At 35.2% G+C, this 21,084-nt stretch overlaps 1 protein-coding gene across 1 annotated transcript in view; it reads left to right on the top strand.

Moving 5' to 3' along the window:
- Nucleotides 1-21,084, top strand: part of MRPS35 (mitochondrial ribosomal protein S35) — a 41,983-nt gene that overhangs the window by 16,159 nt on the left and 4,740 nt on the right. The window contains exons 6-7 of the mRNA XM_079938020.1: nucleotides 9,457-9,566; nucleotides 11,213-11,282. Of these exons, the coding sequence (XP_079794146.1) occupies nucleotides 9,457-9,566; nucleotides 11,213-11,282 (180 nt within the window). The remainder of the gene's footprint in view (nucleotides 1-9,456; nucleotides 9,567-11,212; nucleotides 11,283-21,084) is intronic.

Raw genomic sequence — 21,084 nt, 5'->3', positions numbered from 1 at the left:
TTCCACCACTCAAATAACCACTGTTGACTACAGGAGCTCATTTTAGTATATATACGGTCAGCCTTTGTGTATATTAATGGGATGATACTATATTTGATTAGTTGCTCAAATTTTGTTTAACAATGTGAATTTAAAATTTTCAATGTTATTAAACACTGTTTAATGTTAATAGTGTTATTAAACACTATTTAATGAATAGTGTGTAAATGAGGGTCTGTTAATGTGCCAGGACAATGTTTGAGGCTAGGGGTGCAACACTGATCAATTCAGACATAGTCCTTTTCTGAGACCGAAGTGGGAGAGACAAGTAATTCTATAGCGTAGATCTACCATAATTTATTTAAATTACCCATATCATGGGATATTTAGGCTTTCTAACAGTTTTCTTTATTAGAAAAATATAATATTCTTGAGATCAATATTTGTATATATTCCTGATTATGTTCCTAGGATAACTTACTAAAATGAGAAGTTAGGTCAAAGGATATGGATCTTTTGAAGATTTTTGATATATATTGTGAAAGGTTTTTGATTATATATTATAAAATTCCTGCAGGCAATGTAACAAATACAACACCAGCAGATTGTGACAAAGCGTGTTTTCCTGTACTCTCACCAGCCTAGATATTATTATTACCTATCAGCTTGATAGGTAAACTATATCTTATGTTTAAAATATGTATGCCTTTGAATTCAAATGAAGGTGAGAATGTATTCCTTTGTAAAGTGCTTATTTTTTTTCTCCTTTGCCCATTTTGATGGTATATTGATTTCTTATATACTTCTTTTTCCTTTTTAATAACAGCTTTATTGAGATATAATTCACATACTGTAGAATTCATCCTTTTTAAAGTTTACAACTCAGTAGTTTTTAGTATATCAGAGTTGTGCAACCATCACCACTGCCTGACTCCAGAAATTTTCATCACCATAAAAAGAGATCCCATACCCATTATCAGTCAATCCCCGTTCAACCCTGCTCTTCACTACCCCCAAGCTCCTGTCAACAGCTAATCTACTTTGCCTATTGATATTTCCTATAAATGAATCAAACAGTATGTATACTTTGGCTTAGTATAATGCTTTCAGAGTTTCATCTGTTATAGCATGTATCAGTTCTCTATTTCTTTTATTGCCAGATAATGTTTGATTTTATGGATATACCATGTTTTATTTATCCACTTATCTGTCAGTAGACATCTGAGTTGTTTCCACTTTTTGGTTGTTAGAAATAATGCTGCTGTGAACCTTTGTGTACGGGTTTTTGTGTGGACATAGGTTTTTAGTTCTGTTGGCTATATACCTAGAAGTAGAATTGTTGGGTCGTATGGTAACTCCATGTGCAACATTTTGAGGAACTACCAAGCTGTTTTACAAAGTGACTGCACTGTTTCATAAGCAGTGTTTGAGGGTTTCAATTTCTCCACATCCTCCCTAATGATTGTTGTTGGTCTTTATAGTTTTCACCATTCTAATGGGTGTGAAGTATCTCTTTATGGTTTTGGTTTACATTTCCCTGATGACTAATGATGAGCAATTTTTCATGTGCTTATTGACCATTTGTATATCTTCTTTGGGGAAATGTCTTTAAGTTCTTTGCCCATCTTTTGAGTAATTTGACTTTTTGTTTTTCAGTTGTGTTTTTTATTTATTCTTCATACCAGTTGCTTATCAGATATATGACTTGCAAATATTTTCTCCCATTCCATGCATTGTCATCTCACTTTCTTGATGGTGTTCTTTTAAGCACAAAAATTTTAATTTTGGTGAAGTCCGATTTATGCATTTTTTTTCTTTGTTTCTTGTGCTTTTGGTGCCATATGTAAGAAAACATTGTCTAATTCGAGGTCATGAAGATTTATTCCTATGTTTTCTTCTGAGAGTTTTGTCTCTTACATTTAGGTCTGTGATTCATTTTCAGTTAATTTTTATATATGGTGTAAGGTAGGGAACCAACTTTATTTTGCATGTGGATATTCATCTGTCTCAGCACTACTTGTTGAAAAGACTATTTTTCCCCCATTGAATTGTTTTGACACCCTTGTCAAAAATGGTACAGTTATTTTTTAATTTTTTACTTGGCTACTTTACCAAATTCTGTTTTTTAACCTTTCTTATCAAAAATTCCAAATGTATATAGAGAGTAGTATAATAAATACCCATACACATGGCACATGGTTGTATCAATAATAATTAATATTTTGATGAGTTTAAAATATTGAGTGCTTGATACACTTATACAGATACACACTCCTGTGTATTTATTTGTGTGTTTTTGGTTTAAGTGTTTACTTTAAAATTACTAATATCTGACTTTTCATACTAAAATGTTAGTGTGTTATCTCTAAAAATTAATGAAAATTTCCTATATAATTCCAGTATAATTAATACAGCTAATAAAATTTTCAGTAATTTTTTAATACCATCTAAAATGTGTACTCCACGCTCAGATTTCCCCAGTTGTCTCACCAAAATGTTTAAATAGCTTTTTTGTTTAAACCAGGATCCAGTCAAGCACTGTTACATTTGCTTAAAATGTCACTTAGATCTTTTAAAATCTAGAACAGCAAACTACCTCACCCCTCCTCTTCCTGCTCCCCCAAGCTGCAACCCCCATCATGACACAGACATGGTAAAGAGACAGAAATTTTATCCTTGCAGCGCTTCCTACCTTCTGAATTTGTCTCCATGCATCCTGGTGTCATTTACCTTATGTCTCTATCTCCTGTGTTTCCTATAAAGTGGAAGTTAGATTTAAGGGACTGATTAGATTACAGTAAACTATTTTGACAAGAATACTTGATAGATGTTGCTATGTATTTTATATTGCATTACATGAGAGGGCACGTAAAGTCTGGTTGCCTCGTTCTTAGTATGCTGAGATTGATCACTTGGTTAAGAGGCTGACAATCCAATCTTTCCATTGTGAGGTTATGGGTTGTCATTTTTTGCTTTTCCCTTGAACAGGTAATGTGTAGATGGGTATATTCAGCAAATTTTGATCAAGTAAAGTCATATTCTTTTTGATGTTCAAAGTATGTCCTAACTTTGGCCAGTAGGATCTCTTCTAAACTGATTCCTATGTCCTTTTATTACAAGCCCATTAGCACTGGAAAATTTCCTTGCCTTCTGGCACAAGGTGGACCAGGCTTACGATATAGAATATTCCTTATCCCAGACCTGGAATTAGCTATTTCTCCAGGAGCTCTGATACCTTTTAGTGAACATTGATGTTTGGAGACCAAAATTGGGATGCTAGGACTTTTTGGTTGATTCTTTGGGTGATTTCTCAAGAAATAAATGATAATTAATGGTAGTTTTAGTTCTCCTTTTAAAATATCTATAGCTTGTTTTTTCCTTTTGTCTTTTGCCTTAGACAGAGTTTCTAAAATGTTTATGTAGTCCCTTGTGCTGTTCTCTACTTTAATGGGTATGCCTCTACTATTTAGCTTCTGAGATTGGATTCCAGTTTAGAGATAATAATCCCTACTGTGTTAACGATGTATACTATTCCTAGTTTACTAGCATTTTTGAAATGATCTCCTTTGAATTTTTAAAGAAATGAATTATATTAATTAATTTTCAATTACTGAACCATTTCTTAGCCCTGATCAGTTTATGGTACATTATTCTTTTACTTTACCACTGACTGATTTGCTGTGATAATGTTTTATTTAGGATTATTTGTCCTAATCTCATGTTGCTTTGGAGAAATATCAAATCCCTCCTCTCACTTACCAGGAACATGCCACATGCCATTGCACATGTGCCCTAGTAACTAACTCCTAAGTTAGTATTGGAAACCTTTGTTAACGGAGTAGTGATGCACATCACATGTCTTTCACACAGCAGTTATGTGCAGTTTTACCCGATGAACCTTTTTTTAAATTAAACTTTTACTTTTAAAATAGTTTTAGATTTACAGAGAAGCTTCAAGGATAGTACAGAGTTTGCCATATTTACACCAAATTTCTCCTGTTAACATCTTATGGTACTGTGGTACATTTGTTATAACTAATGAATGAATCAATATTGATAAATTATTAATTAAAGTTCATACCTTATTCAGATTTCCTTAGTTTTTACCTAATGTCCTTTTTTTGTTCAGAATCCCATTCAGGGTACCGCATTACATTTAGTCATCGTGTCTCTTTAGGCTCTTCTTGGCTGTGATTGTTTCTCAGAATTTCCTTGTTTTCGATGACTTTGACAGTTTTGAGAAGTACCAGTTACATATTTTGCGGAATGTCCTTCAGTTTCGATTTGTTTGATGTTTTTCTCATGGTTAGATTGTTACGTGTTTTGGGGAGGAAAACCTCAGAAGTTAAGTGCCGTTCTCATCACATCATAGCAAGGGTATAGGCTCCTCACATGACTTACACTGATGATGCAGCTTAGATCTGAGATAGTGTTGGCCAGTTTTCTCCACTATAAAATTACTCTCTTTTTTCTTCCTTTCCATAGTGTACTCTTTAGAAGGAAGTCACTGTACACAGCCCACACTTATGGAAGTTATGCTCCACCGCCTCGAGGGAGAAATATAGATTATTTGGAATTCTTTTATGTGCAGTATTTGTCTATTCTCCTCCATTCATTTATTTACTCAGTCACTTGTATCAGTGTGGATTCATGGATTTTTACTTTATCCTTTGGATTATGGTCCAATAATACTTTATTTTATTGCTCAGATTGTTTCATCTTTGGTAGTTGGGCACTCTTTCAGCTGGCCCCTCTGCTCCTTTGTCATGCCCCATTATTTGTTTTTTAAACACTTCCTTATTTTTTGGCACCACAGAATGCTCCTAGCTCATTTTATATATTCTTTGTACCATTCCCAGAATCAGCCATTTCTCCAGGGAGCCCTGACTAATGTACTTCTGATTCACCTATCCTGGAGGATGACTGCCTACCTTTCTGAGGGGCCTTCCAGTACAAAAAGTTCATTTTCATACTCCATTCCATGTAATCTGTATTTTAAATTGGAACATTCCAAGTGTGCTGCAAAAATATGTTGAAAATCTCTGCAACCATCTTTGCATTATATGCTAACAAATAGACTTTAAGCTTTAGAAATATTTTCAGTAATATAGCCATAATTGATTTGTAATTTTCTTTCTTTGGGTTTTGGTATCAGGGTTGTACCATCCTTATGAAATGAATTTATGAAGCTTTCCAGTGTTTTTTCAATTCCATAGGACAGTTTAAATATCATAGCAATATATTTATGTATTTAGAGACATTGAAAATATTTTAAAATCACAAAAGATAATACAGATTTACTGTATACATTTCATAAAATATAGATCAACAAAAGGAAAACAGAAAAAGAACTTAAAATTCTACTTTTCTGATATCATTCCACAGGTTAATAGAGTATCCCTATTATAAAATAAAAATACCTGATACATTTTTAAGAACCTAATAAATGTTACCTCTTTTTAATAATAATGGTAGCAACAGCAAACAGTTGAGCTCTGTTTTATGACAAAAAAAAATCTCTGAACTCAGAGTTAGAAAACCTAGATTTTTTTTTTTTTTTGACTGTGCTGCGCAGCTTGCGGGATCTTAGTTCCTGACCAGGGATTGAACCCAGGCCCAAGGCAGTGAAAGCGCCGAGTCCTAACCACTGGACCACCAGGGAATTCCTAGGAATTCTAGATTCTAATTCATGTTTCTGGTCTTAATTTTTGTGGGCCTTTGTCTTCAGTACTATAATCTCACACTTTATTTAAAGTATGCCACCAGTTACCACTTATTATATCATGCTGCCATCCCTGCTTGTCTCCTTTTGTCTCATGCCACCATGCCATACCTTCCTCGACCCCTTGTATCCCTTCTGCCTGACTCTTTTCGGCCCTTCTGGACTCTTCACTCTACCTGCTGACGGTTGAGGCTCAGGGGTGGTGTCCAGACTGGTGTCATGTGGTTCAAGGGTAAAAGTAGGTAAAACAGTAAGACTAAACCATGTGTAGTCCAGCATGAGTTAGTGCAGTACTGTGAAGGTAATCAAATATTATAAAATAATATTCAGAGCTGCTCAGAATTTTAAATTCAGAGAAGGAAAGTTGGTATCATATTTTTTTGATAGTCATAAAAGTAGTTCAGAATTAAAAATAACATATTTGTATAGGATTTTAAGAGGGGTGGAATAGGGAGCGTGGGAGGGAGATGCAAGAGGGAGAGGATATGGGGATATATGTATATATATAGCTGATTCACTTCGTTATAAAGCAGAAACTAACACGCCATTGTAAAGCAGTTATACTCCAATGAAGATGTTAAAAATAAAATAAAATAAAAAAAAAGATGAGAAAATACAAAAAGAAAAAGTGCTTTCTTCTATGTAATCTCATTTATTCCTGACAAAATTCTGTGAATCCTTTCTATTTTATAAATGAGGAAACAGACAGGAAGATCACATGATTTGTTTAAGGTCACTTATCTGATAGGTAGCAAACCTAGACATCAAACCCAATTCTTGTCTTATGTGTAATACCATAGTTCTTTAATTAACTGCATATTCTTGTAAATGAAGAAAATATTTTACACATTTAGACATTTTTCAATTTATGTAGTTCTTTTAAATGAGACATTTGAAGATACACCTATAACTGATTTGAAATGTGAACGTTGTTTTGGGGATAATGTTAATAGTACAGTGTTGACTCTTTAAAATACAGTAACTTGAAAAAAGTAAAGTCTAAGGATTCTTTTTTTTTTTTTTTTTTTTTGTGGTACGCCGGCCTCTCACTGTTGTGGCCTCTCCTGTTGCGGAGCACAGGCTCCGGATGCGCAGGCTCAGTGGCCATGGCTCACGGGCTTAGCCGCTCCGCGGCATGTGGGATCTTCCCGGACCGGGGCACAAACCCGTGTCCCCTGCATCGGCAGGCAGACTCTCAACCACTGCGCCACCAGGGAAGCCCTAAGGATTCTTTTGAATTTTGGAAAAAGAATGACAAATAAATGTCACTCAACTTAAATGTAAGAATACTAGTCCAGGTTAAAGACTACAATTTTGCAGTGCCTTCGAGTGCTAGCAGGTGGCGTGAGTGCACTGCACAGCTGTTTCTGCAATATTTATGAGCTTCTGGCATAAAACTATATAATTTTTGACCATTAAAATATTAATGTGAACAATGAGTTTTAAAACAGTTGCCACAGTAATGATCAGCATTGCTGCCACATGTTTTTGACTGCTTCTTACATAAAAAACTAGAACACAAATTTTTTAAATGGTAAATTTTTAAATGTATTGTTAAACATCATGATTTTATTGAAAGAGTTTTAAAAGGGAAAATCACTACCTGTTCAGTATCTGAATGTAAAATCTATTTCTTTCTCTGTACTGTATCTGTATGCATGCAGATATACATACATTTTCATAATTATAATCATAATGTAGGTACGTTTTATGATTTTCTTATAGGTAATTCTCCATATTGCTAACAATCAGAGTCATCATAAAACTGCTTATTTTATCCATCAAGCTAATAACCTGGTTGTTGACATAAATTCTTTTCAGGGAACTGTGGTAATTTCACATGCCTACCTGTGGGATTGCTATTTAATATCAGTGTTCTTACTAATGTTCTTTGAGTGCATTTATATTTATTTTTTTATTTCCTATTTTTTCTATCCAAATAAAAAAATTCACTGTGCTTAAAAAAGAAACAACATATCCTCCCTTTTTTAAATTTATGTATTCATTCAGCCAATATGTTGCATGCTTTTTAGGTGCTAGGTCATTGCTAGGAACAAGACAGTTATTGTTCTTACTCTCAAGGGTTTGCAGTCTAGTGGGAAAATAAATAAGCTCTTATGCTATGGTTGTCTTGAGTGAAATGCAGAGTTATTGAAGCTAGAGGGCAGAAATAGGTGGGATTTCAAAATCTTATTTAACCTTTTCATACAGTTCTGATTTTGCTTATTCTTAATGCTCTCCATGGAAAACTAGTCTGTTGTTTACCTTATTTACCTGTATTGTAGTCTCTAACCTGTTTTCCTGGATCAGTCCTATTCATCTCTAGATAATACTTTTCAGCCCAAGCCATAATTCTCTGCAAATTAAAAAATATGTTCATTTATTCCAGCATTTTCCAAAATATGTTTTAAGGAAGACTAATTTCATGAATTGTTCCTTGAAAAGTAGAATCTGAGGTTAAATAAATTTTGGAATTATTACATAACAATGCTGCATCTTGAAATTCAGCATGCTCTTTAACATGTTGCCTCCTCTAAGAAATCCTGCTGTGAAGAACCCAGTTTAACTCAACATTTCCTAAATGGACTCAATAGAAACAGCCTTTTTAAAGAAATCATTCTTTTTAGCAGCCTGTGGGACTAGTATTAACATTTTGAGAAATGTTGAGCTGAATTATTTCAAATGTTTTGACCCTTCATGGATGTTGTATTCTAGCTTCCACGAGACATCTGTAGCTTTTAAAATAATTGCCCCTGGGACTTTCCTGGTGGCACAGTGGTTAAGAATCTGCCTGCCAATGCAGGGGACATGGGTTTGATCCCTGGACAGGGAAGATCCCATATGCGCGGAGCAGCTAAGCCCATGCGCCACAACTACTAAGCCTGTGCTCTATAGCCCGTGAGCCACAACTATTGAGCCCGCATGCCACAACTTCTGAAGCGCGCGCACCGAGAGCCTGTGCTCCACAACAAGAGAAGCCACCACAATGCGAAGCCTGCGCACTGCAACGAAGAGTAGCTCCCGCTCGCTGCCACTAGATAAAGCCCGCACGCAGCAACGAAGACCCAGTGCAGCCAAGAATAAAAATAAATAAATAAAATAAAAGCCCCTAAACTGTTGCAGTGATATGGGTCTCATAATTGCATGGTAGAAATTCTTAAAGCCCCTATGTTTCATCCATTTATTTAATTTATTTTTTTTGCAGTACGCGGGCCTCTCACTGTTGTGGCCTCTCTCGTTATGGAGCACAGGCTCCGGATGCGCAGGCTCAGCGGCCATGGCTCACGGGCCCAGCCGCTCTGCGGCATGTGGGATCTTCCTGGACCAGGGCACAAACCTGTGTCCCCTGCATCAGCAGGCGGACTCTCAACCACTGTGCTACCAGGGAAGCCCCATCCATTTATTTTTATAAACAGCTTTACTGACACTAATTGAGTTGAATTCTACTAGTTGGTAATACTCATAAGCACTGTCATTTCACTTATTTAAGAGACATGTCATTGGTTCTTTTAGGAAAGGTACTAATGCCCAGAACTTTCAAAGAACTCCAAACACTTTGCTCCCGCTTCTTTTTTTCCATGAGTAAGATCAGGCTTCATGATACTTGTGAATTACTAATTCTGTAAAGGAAGGAGTTTAATAAAGTTTCTTTTGGTTTCTTTTTTAATGTTAGTATAAGTAATTTTCCCACTGTTTTCTCATTATACAAAGTTTATAAAGTAATTAAAAAAAATTTTTTTTCTTGTATTTTTAAGGTTAAACTTTCCAGTTTGAATTTAGACGATCACGCAAAGAAGAAACTTATTAAACTTGTAGGAGATCGATACTGCAAGAGCACAGATGTGCTCACCATCAAGACAGATAGGTAAAGGAAGAAAAGTTCAGCAGATCTGTCACATGTGTTGCTTTATTGTCCTCCAGTCCCCTGGCAGTCCTTGTATTAACCTGTTAGGTCAGAGAAGTTGTCTCATTCATATTTTTAATATCCTCACACTAGCCTCCTGTTGCTGTGATTTTTATGTGCATGGAGAGGCTTGCCTAGCTGAGTTAAATTGTTATTTTTAATATATTTGTGTATGTAAAACTCAGGGAAGATGTTAGACGGAAACGAAAGAATGACTTGCCAGTGAGTAATACTTAAACAGGTTTCTGCAAAGTCAAAGTATAGAAATCTTATATTTCAAAATCAAAATTATTAAATATGGAAATTAATTTATCAAGGCATTTTTGTAAATAAGCAGAATTTCAGTGCTAGCATAGAAGTTTGTAAAAGCAGTATTAAATTTATTGTATATGAATTTATAAATTAGGTCATTTGAGGTAAAGAAAGGCTATTGGTATGTTTTTGCTAAATGGTTATTTTATTTCTAGAATTATTCTTTGGTTGTTTCAAAATTATGTCAAAATATAAAGAAAAATAAGTGGGCAGATACCCTCTCTCCCTCCTTATCTTAATTTCAAAGCATTTGGAGGTGTCAATATCAATTAGGTTTTATGTTTTGCTTCTTAGTGGTATAAAGAAGTAGCATGACATACATACAGAGATGGCAACAGTGTGGAGGTGGGAAAAGCTTGGGAACTGTGATTTTAGATTATTACCATATAGGAGAAATAAATTTGAAATTTATGAATAATATCTTTTTGCTAGCTTTAGCTTTAGAGAATGTAAAATAATGCTGTGTTTTTAGTTTGTGCAATTTTTAAAAATACTTTTAAAATGTTATTGTTAGAAATTCTGTAAGTTTCTGATAATTTTTTTTTGCTAAGTTTATAAGTGTCAGAGTGTGTGTGTGTGTGTGTGTGTGTGTGTGTGTGTGTGTGTGTATGTTTTATGGTAACAACTTAATAGAATAGAGGACTGTTAAACCTAAGTACAGAATAAACAGTCCAGTTAAAGTCAATTTTCATATGATAATTTTATATTTAAAGAAATTAGAAGTAATTATTTCCTTTTCTATATTATTTTATTAGCCTAAAAGTTAATGCCAGCTCTTATTTATGTAGAAATTTTATCTAATATTAGGTCATTAGTTTCATTTTAAATATGATAGCAAAAAATTACAGCATTGTGTAGTGTAGCTCATTTTTAAAAGAATCAGCTCTGGGGAAATCAGGGTGAACATTTAGATTAGCATCAGTCTCTCTGTATTCTTTAAATGAACTCAGCAGGTATGTTTACACCATCGCAGACACTTAGCCCTGAGATCGTGAAGGACACTTGGATTGGACACATTCATATTAAAAATAGTGTAAAGCTATTATCAGATATAAATAACTTTGTTAGTGATGAAAGCAAAGATATCCTCTAAATAAAAGTAAAAATAACATCAGTGTTCAATATCCTCAAGTCATAAACTACATAGATCGTTTTTATTCCAATAACGGAATTTTCCTAAGTCAGATAGGGAATTCCTGAATATGAGTTATCCTTTGTATTTGTATACTTTGCAAATTTTTCCATGTACTGAATTTTTAGAATTTTGACTTCCTCCCTCTCTCTGTCTTTTAAAGGTGCCCCTTAAAGAGACAGAATTATGATTATGCAATGTATCTACTAACAGTTTTATACCATGAGTCTTGGGTAAGTGATTGTGTATGAATGTTTAATAACTTTGTCATTGTAATTTGGATATGTTAACCTTTCAAAACAGTCTGTGTAGCCAGCACTCAGATGAGTGTTTAATGAACCACTATTTAAGCTAAGGACATGTGAAATGTTATAGATAACTCCTACTGACATTGAAAGTGAGGATCTTGAAATAGATTTCAGTCCATCTGAGGACCTTCAGAAATCAGATGACTAAAATGCCTTTAAAGTTCAGAGTTTCTGACTTAGGCTAAAAAATTCAGAATTTTTTACTTTTTGTTTGTTTGTTTGTATGACTTTAGGTGAAAGTTGTCAATGTTATGGAAGGGAGATCATCATCTATATTACTTGAACTATATAATTCATCCTGTTATTCAAATAAACTATAGAACAAAGCTCCCAAACTTTGTAGAAAGTTACTTTAAATGTTTATTAAAATCTTAGTTATCAAATAGCCTTTCATGTGAACATTTCACTGGTATACATTAGAGACAAGGGCAATTAATTATTTAAATAGTATAAAAACAGTCTTGTGTCTGACTAAATTTATTGAGTTTTAGTATAAATATATACATTTATGAGGAAGATTTTGCTGTGAATGAGCATCAACTCATTTAAAGTTGATAACTAATATGTTTTGGTAACTCACAGTTCTATATAATATTTTAAAAAATTAAAATAACTTTAGATATGCACACATATTAAAATTTTTGAAGCTTGCCCAACATAGACATGGAACTTAATAGCATTTCATGTTGGGAACATTTGAAGGAATGGGGGTAGCTGGAGAAAAGAGTCACTCTGTTTAGATGCTCCAAGGACTTCATATGAAAGAAGAGTTAGATTTGTTTTTCATGACTTTTAAGGGTACAACAAAGTAGAAGCAATAGTGAGACAGATTTATTTACTGAATAAAATCTCTCTACAAGATTCATCTAAAGGTGGAGTGGGCTGCTTTAATAGGTAGAAGATGTTCCATCCATTGGCTACTTAGTGGGGATATGACAAAAGGAACGTACCTTTGGATGTTAGTTGCATTAGATGATCTTTGGAATCTCCTTTCATCCCTAAGAAATTCTGTGAACACGTACAGCTGTTCTTACAGATTTCATTGATGTTAATAATAAAACAGTTGTAGCACAAGGGGATGAGTGGAAAATTTTAAAAAAAAATAAAACTTTGTTGCGAGGTAGTAAAGAACAGAAAGTAGCTGGTAGCTCTTCTCTGCTTTTGAGGTATTCTAATTATCATAATTCATCGCGGTTTTCTAGTTCCTAGCTTCAGGAGTGACATCATAATAGCAGTTAATCTCTTTCCTGTCAACTGATTTTATAAATGCCTTTGGCTTGAGGTCATTAAGTTCCCTTTTGAACCAGCAACATGGCTGAATTAGCTTCAGCTCTATGGCTGCTGCTTAAAGAGTTAATACCAAACAATAAAAGCCAACCAGTTTTGAGTCTCTTATTTTGTCAGCAGCCTGTAAAATGAATTTGCCCCAAAGGAAATGACAGGCATAAATAAATTCAGTGGAAGTTGACTTACTGGATTCTTTCTATGGTTCCATGACATAAAATCCAAACAAGTTTGTATTCTGGATTCATGCAAGAAGCCTTTGATCTTAATGCTAATTACTTAGATGCCAGAGTAAGTAGCCACATACAACTGTCTTAAACATAATTAAATAATTCCTATATTAAACTTGGCTCTTGATCCTTTCTAAACAAGTACCATCAGTGAAGAAGCTTTAAGAGAATGCAGATGAGCCATGAAATTTTGCAGAGCTGGTGGAACAGAATTTTTATTGAATTGAAACTCTTTTTTCTTCACCAGCATGGAATTCATACTTGAAATTGATGTTACCACCTGGTATTTAATCAAATATTTAAAGAGCCCCTTTTAATTCATTCCTTTATTTTTAAGGCTAGTTTCAGAGCATTTAATACCTAAAAGCTAAGCTCTGTGGAGGTTACCTCTAAGTAGCATTGAGAGAAAGTAGTTGGAAGTTTTATGTAACATAATGCTGAAACTTCTCTGAAAAGGTATGCATTTAGACCAGTATAAGAAAGTTACTGTAGTGTGCTATTCGAAACAGTTTAACTATATAGAATTATTAAAGTAGAAGTTGTTGACTTCTAAAACAATAAAATGGGTTTATTCGGGAACAGCAAAGAATTGCTATTTGGGACCTGCAATTTATGGTGAACTGTAGGTAAGTCCAGAGAACAAAGAAAAGGGAGCTTGTTTTTATAGGGAAAAGGAGGGAGTTGGGAGGGGCTGTTCTAAATGAAAGTTCAAGGGAGGAAAGTAGGAGTTTAGGGTGGTGATGTCTTCATTTGCGGAGCTGAGATGTTTCTCATTGCCTGGGCTGTTGCTGAGCAAGGAGAAATTCTTCCTTTGGGATTGTGAGTAGTTGCACTATCTGTTTGAGAGTGCAGGGTGTGCTTCTTCCAGTGGGGCATGAAAGTGAAGGTCAGTGCATGCAAATAATGGAGTGAGAATGCATGAGACCTCCCTCTACAGGCCATTGCCAACTCTAATTTTAACTGAGGTTTTCTTTATTGATTTACATATTCAAAAGGCTTAGACTTCACAAAGCATAGACTTCAGGCATAGAGTCTTAGTAATGCTTCACAGAATGATTATTGCAGTGCTAAGAAGGTACTGAGAAACAGATATACATTAAACCATTTATTCTTCAGCTGTTCAAAGAAGCAAAAAGACGTGTAGAAATTTGGTTTAATATTTCAGTATTACACAATGTTGGCATAGAAGTGAATTAGGTTTTAATCTTTGGAACCATTCAGATTTGGATTTGAATCCCACTACTTGCTACCTGTGTAACCTTGGCCATCCTTTTAACGTCAGGCTCAGATTTCTTCTAAGGGCTTTTGGATAGATCAGGGAGAATTTATGTGAAATGTCTGGTGAATAGTGGGTGCTCATTAAATGGTGGCTATTAACATTGTTAACTACTAAAATGAAGAAAGATTTATCTTAGAATTTCAAATTCATTTATTTCCAATTTCTGTGTATAGCTCACAGTTAACTTGACAAAGACTTTATGCAGATCAAGTCAGCTCTGTGCCCTGTTGTATTTGAATTTTTACAACATGTATCTGACTCACATTCTGACACAACTGATAATAAGTGTTAACTTTGTTGCATGTTGTTCTTTAAACCTTCCACAAGTGATTTGGTTAAGAGATGATTGAATGAAGCATTTTATAAAGTGACTTGCACAAAAGATAGACTAAAACACAGACAGTGGTGGAGGAAAGAAAATAAACACTTGCTTTAGAAAATGTAGAGATCTGAAATCAGATTCAAAGGGTTCTTGGGTGATTGTGATATTTAATTACTAATGGTTGCTTTTTAAAATTTGAATTTTTGGCTGTCTAATTTGGACTTCATGATAGTCTTGTTGCCAGTCAGAAATATATCTAGGTTTGTATTAAAGTGGTTCTGAAAAGTCATGTAACAAAATGGATAATTTTATACTCAGAGTTTATTTTTACAGGGGACCTTATTGCAAGTATTTCTGATAAAAATGATGAATCCTTTTGCAGAGCCATAATTGCCATTTAGTCTAGTGGTTTATGAGTTCATAGTGATCTTTTGTGTGTGCTCACATACACATAGATTTCCAGGTTATCAGAGAATGCTTGAATGACATTTATTGTTTTCTCTTCTTAGCATTCATCAATGATTTTGTTCTCGTTTACAAGGTACAGTGATAGGTATCATTCGGATTATCAAAATGAATGAGCCTCTGTTTTAGGTACCTTTACTCCTAGAGGGATTTGGTGGTTATAATACAGTCTGTTTCACTAGGTAAGGGAGGTTGGAACATAGTGCTGTGAGAGGCGCATACAAGGATTAATTCTCCCTTGAAGCATCATGGAAGTGGTGACTGGTTTTGGAAGATGAGTAGGAGTGTGCAGTAGGTGAAGGACTCTAGGCCTGGTGGGTTTAGAGAGCAGGCAGAAGTTGGTGTGGCCAGGGTACACGACCAACAGGGCAGAGGTAGGAGATGAGACTGAAAAATAATTCAGAGCCAGGCTGTGAACATATTGAACTGATGTAGCAGCATTTTACTAGGTGTGTGAAAAGGCACCTCTTTCAGTGTTTTAGTGTTTATGAAAGAGTAAACCATCCTCATGGCAAATATTAAGTGTGCTTTCATTAAAATGAACTGTTTATTGATTGATGAGCAAATGTTTACTGGTTGCCTCTTATTTGCTTGGTGTTGTTGGATATGAAGATTAATACCTAAGGAGAAAACACTGTCTCTTCTGTTGAGGAACACTAGTAGAAGCAAGTTGGTTTAGTAATAAATATTATAAAAAACGTTATAAAGGTTATATAATTTACTATTTAATTTTTTATTTTTCTCTACTGATTTTATTTGTCGTATATCCTTCAAGGCTTTGATACCCACTTGAACCTCTTTTTTTTAACTGAGATATTATTGACATGTAATATCTTATTTTCAGGTATACAACATAATGATTTTGTGTGTATGTGTGTGTGTGTGTGTATATATATAAAATACAAAATGATCACCACAATATGTCAGCTTAACATCCATTACCACACAAAGTTAATAAAAAAATTTTTTCCTGTGATGACAACTTTTAAGATTTACTCTCTTAGCAACTTTCAAGTATACAATACAGCATTCTTGACTGTAGTCACCAGGCTGTACATTATATCCCCATGACTTGTTTTATAACTGGAAGTTTGTACCTTTTGATCACCTTCACCCATTTTACCCACCTCCCACCCCCAGCCTCTGGCAACCACCAATTGTTCTCTGCTTCTATGAGTTCAGGGTTTTTTTGTTTCTTTTCTGTTCTTTTAGATTCCACACATAAGTGAGATCATAACTGTTTATCTTTCTCTGTCTGACTTATTTAACTTAGCATAATGCCCTCAGGGTTCGTCCCTGTTGTCACAAATGGCAGAATTTCCTTCTTTTTTTATGGCTGGATGATATTCTACTGCATATATATGCACCACTTACTCTTTATCCATTCATCCATTCATGGACACTTAGGTTGTTTCCATGTCTTGGCTATTATAAATAATGCTTCTGTGAACATGGGGGTGTAGATATCTTTTCGGGCTAGAGTTTTCATTTCCTTCAGATAAATACCCAGAAGTGGAATTGCTAGATCATATGGTAGCTCTATTTTTAGTTTTTTGAGGAACCTCCATACTGTTTTCCATAGTGGCTGCACCACTTCACATTCCCACCAACAGTGCACAAAGGTTCTCTTTCCACATCCTCATCAACACTTGTTATTTCTTGTCTTTTTGGTAATAGCCATTCTAATGAGTGTGAGGCGGTATCATTGTGGTTTTGATTTGCATTTGCCTGATGATTAGTGATGTTAAGCACCTTTTCAGGTGCCTTTTGGCCATCTGAATGTCTTTCTTGGAAAAATGTCTATTCAGATCCTCTGCCCATTTTTTAATCAGGTTGTTTTTTGTTTTTTGTTTTTTGCTATTGGGTTGTATGAGTTCTTTATATATTTTGGATATTAATCCTTTATCAGATATATTTGAGCCTCTTATTCTTTGACTCCTACTTTGCATAGATGGCAAATTATACTGTCTTATTTTCTTGACTACAAAAGTTGCCTTAGTCCATGTTCCATGGGTTGTTTTCCCTGTATGTTTTGTCCTTTTAACTAATCTTGTAAGACTCTCATTAACATGCATCTGATCTTACCGTATTTTGTTCTTCAGAATATCTGGGTCAGTGCTAGGTAACTACATGTTTAATAACATTTAATAATATTAAACTAAATGTTTAATAACAGCTATTGAAACATTGTCTATTCTTTTGGAGATCCAAAAATGGACTTTTGAAGTAGGTTTTCAACTTAAAAAGTAAAGTGACAGAGTAACAAAGAAACTCCCTTTTCAGTAATTTAAAATGTAGCATACTTGTTAGATGTTAGCAATAATTAGCTTACTGGTATAGCTTTTTAATGATCTATTAATAAAATTATTAATAATCAATAATTATGCCCAAATTTTAAGAAATATCTTGGCAGCAGTTTGAGATACTTAATTTTCATGGATGTATGATTTTGGGCTATATGTAGGTCAGGTTTTTCATTTGATTATGTGTTTTTTCAAATATTTAAAGGAAAAGTGTTCTAATGCTATATTATTTTGGAAGTTCTCTACAAACATTTGCTTCTATGAGTTTAATTCATGATGCTAATTTATATTTGACAATGTTAATATGTTAATGGAATCTGTAGGATAATATTGGCTACTCCTAGCAAGATATCATATCCCTTTATAAAATATCCCTTTATAAAATCCTTCAGTGGTTCCGCATTACCTAGCATAAAATCTAAACTACTTAGTATGTCTATTCACAGCAATTTACCACCTCATTACCAGCTACTCAGGAATTGTAGGTTATGTATCCTGTACCATAATGAACATAATGTGTTCTTTCATAACTCTGCATATGCTGTTTTCTTCGCTTATAATCCCTTTTCAAATTGATCAGACTTGCAAATTCATAGGAATCCTTTAATACACCTCAGATGTAACCTGTCTCAGATGTTTCTTCCCATCCTTTTTCCCTTCTCCCTCTGTCAGTTAGCATTCCTTTTATAGCTTTTATGGTAATTGCCTGTATACATGTCTGCCCAGCTCCATTAGACTGTGAGGTCACTGAGGACAGGACTGTGTATTTCATTCATCTTTATATTCCCAGCATCTAGTACAATGTCTGGCATATCAGCATTCAGTAAATTTTTTAAAAACTGATCTGATTTGAATTGAATTCCTTGACATGCTCAGTTAAAAATTTAGCTTTGATAACTAAAAGTATTGGCAGTAGCTTTTTAATCCATTATGGATATTTACTTTTTCCTATTTTTTATGATTTTCAAGTAACTTGAATTTTTTTAATTAGTAAAACTGTTTTTCCTCATCTAGCACAATGCCTTACTTGTAATCATGAGAAGTGGAATATTACTGTGATTCATGTTCTAGGCAAAGGGAGTTATAAATAAGATGGTAGAAGGTGACACATTTGTGTATTTAGTGGAACAGATACTTCTTTGCTTTCTATTAGATTGGAGTTCACTGACCATTGCATGAAGTAGCTATTGTGTTTTTCTTTGTATTGAATTCATGCCTACAAGGAGAAAAAAGATGATAGGGTCAAATTAAGTTATTCTTTTGTTCTTTTTTCCGTGTTTCTGTGTTCCTTGGAACACATTCTACCACTAAGAAGCAGTATGATTGGGGCAGATTATTTAATTGCTCTGGGCTTCGATTTCCTGATTTGAAAACAGGTAGTAATAGTACTGCCTCATAGGGTTGTTATGAAAGTTAAATGAATTAATATATGTAAGGTGCTTACTCATCCCATGCCACTTTCCTCACCTTGGCCTTCATTCAGGCCTGAATGTCCTAAGCTCGTTCCTGCCTCCAGCCTTTATGGATGCTCTTCCTCTACTGGGATCACAGTCTTCATCTGCCCGGTTCCTCCTCAACTCTAGGTTTCCTACTAGATTGGCAGTTCTAGGGCAAGACAGTGCCTGGGACAGTAGTTGTGTAACAAATATGTACTGAGTGAACGAATGAGTGAGTAAATAATTGAGCCAGCTGCGGAGAAAAGAGAACACGATCATGTGGAATGGAAGGCTCCTTCCTCTAGGGCTGTAGTCAGAGCAGGTTCTCTCATGGTAGTCAGGGAAGAAAAGAGACTGTATATATGTATATTTATTGTGTACATACATAAGTTAAACGGTGAAATTGTAAATGTTTAATAGTTAAGTTATTAAAATTGAAGTCTACAAACTAATCAAACTGCCTGAATGGTGATCAGTTTGAGCTTACATTGGTATTTTTAATTGCCCCCCCCCCAGTAATTTGAATATGTTATTGTTTATGCTTTAAAATTAATACATGTCAACTACAGTACAAAAAAAGAAACTCTTAAACAATTGCCCACTTCAATCCTGGGTGTAATTTCAGAAGCTATAAAAATTTGGCAGTGAATTACAAGTCAGGGTACGAAATTATAAATGAAATGTAATCATAGCTGTGCTTTTTAAAAAAATGAATTTAGAAGGACACGCAGCAAATATCACAATTATTGATTAATTTTATTTTCTTCAAATGTCTCAAGTGTCTGGTAATTGTTTATTGCATGCCAGACATTGTATGTAAAAGACCCATAGAAGCTCCAATTGATGTCATCCATCAGAAAGAATTTCCTCTTTTTTCTCTTGGGCAGAGAGGGTCAGGGGCTTATCTTTTTAATGCAATCAGAATTGAGCTGGAGCAGGGCTGGGTTACAGTTTTTTAAGATTTAGTTCACCTTTGTCTCTTCTCAGGCATTTTGATTGGGAACTTGGTGAGTCCGCTTCCACATCTCAAAGTCTGCTTAAGAGTCACTTGTGCTCTTCAGAAGTTTTGAGCTTAACTTGTTAACTTCTAGCCCTTCAGCAGAATCTGGAAGATGTCTTGAGAGGGAGATTGGTTGTGTGAAACAGGACTTCCTCCCTCTAGTAGGACCTTGTCTCCTAAACACTATGAGATTATAGGAGATTTGCTCTTCAGAAGCTTGATTCAGCCTCCCCAGCTTCCCATAAGTAGCCCTGGAGCTAAAACCAGTCATGTTTGGGGCTCTTCAATTCCAATCTGTCATACAAGCCCTGGGTAACAGCTCAAACCTTGCTCATTTCTCTTTTCCCGAGTAGAGTTCTTCTGTGTGGGCCAAGGGCCAGTCTGATACAGAATTGGAAAATGGACTCAGGGAAGAAAATGGCTAGGGATTTTCAGAAGGATGCTCCCCATATGCTTGCAGCCTGGAATTCACATTGATCTAGTCCGAATTGATTCTAAAACTCTCTGGTGGGACTTCCCTGGTGGTGCAGTGGTTAAGAATCCACCTGCCAATGCAGGGGACACGGGTTCGAGCCCTGGTCCGGGAAGATCCCACATGCCGTGGAGCAGCTAAGCCCGTGCGTCACAACTACTGAGCCTGCGTGCCACAAGTACTGAAACCCGGGTGCCTAGAGCCCATGCTCCACAACAAGAGAAGCCACCACAATGAGAAGCCTGTGCACTGCAACGAAGAGTTGCCCCTACTCACCACAACTAGAGAAAGCCCCCGCACAGCAACGAAGACCCAACACAACCAAAAATAAATAATAAATAAATAAAATAAAATAAAATTTTTTAAAAATTAAAAAAATAAAACTCTCTGGTATATTGATTACCTGGCTTTTTTCCAGTTGTAGCCAAAGCAGAGGCATCCTGTGACATGTTACATCCTATTTGAAAGTGGAAATCTTAATGTAAAATTAAAAGAAAGAAATTTGGAGTTTTTGTCTCTCAAGGATTTTATATTTATACCTCTTATATGAAAAATATTCTCAAGTGACAAGCATTATATACAATGTTATTACCTTTTTATCATTACTAGAAGATGATTTTGGAATTGCTTTTTTTGTTTTTCTTCATTTTCAGGATATTTTATTAAGGAGACATTTTACAAAGTTTCAGTAACAGAAACAAGTGAGGGTGCAGTTCTCAGGGGTGGTGAGAGTGGGGTGCCATCACACCGCATATCTGAAGGGGCAGGGGAGGGAGGAGCTGCAGAACTGGAGAGAGAGCTGTATGGATGGGCCACCTGACAAGAACTGTGGGGCATCCCCCCCATCAGGGAGAGAGTTGGGAAGGACAACCCTGACCTCACTCTCCATCATTCTCTAGGTGTCTTGCTGGTGCCTCCCATTAGCCATACCGAACC

The sequence above is a fragment of the Stenella coeruleoalba genome, assembly GCF_951394435.1.
Source record: "Stenella coeruleoalba genome assembly, chromosome: 11".
Lineage (NCBI taxonomy): Eukaryota > Metazoa > Chordata > Mammalia > Artiodactyla > Delphinidae > Stenella > Stenella coeruleoalba.
This window is presented reverse-complemented; position numbering and strand designations above follow the sequence as displayed.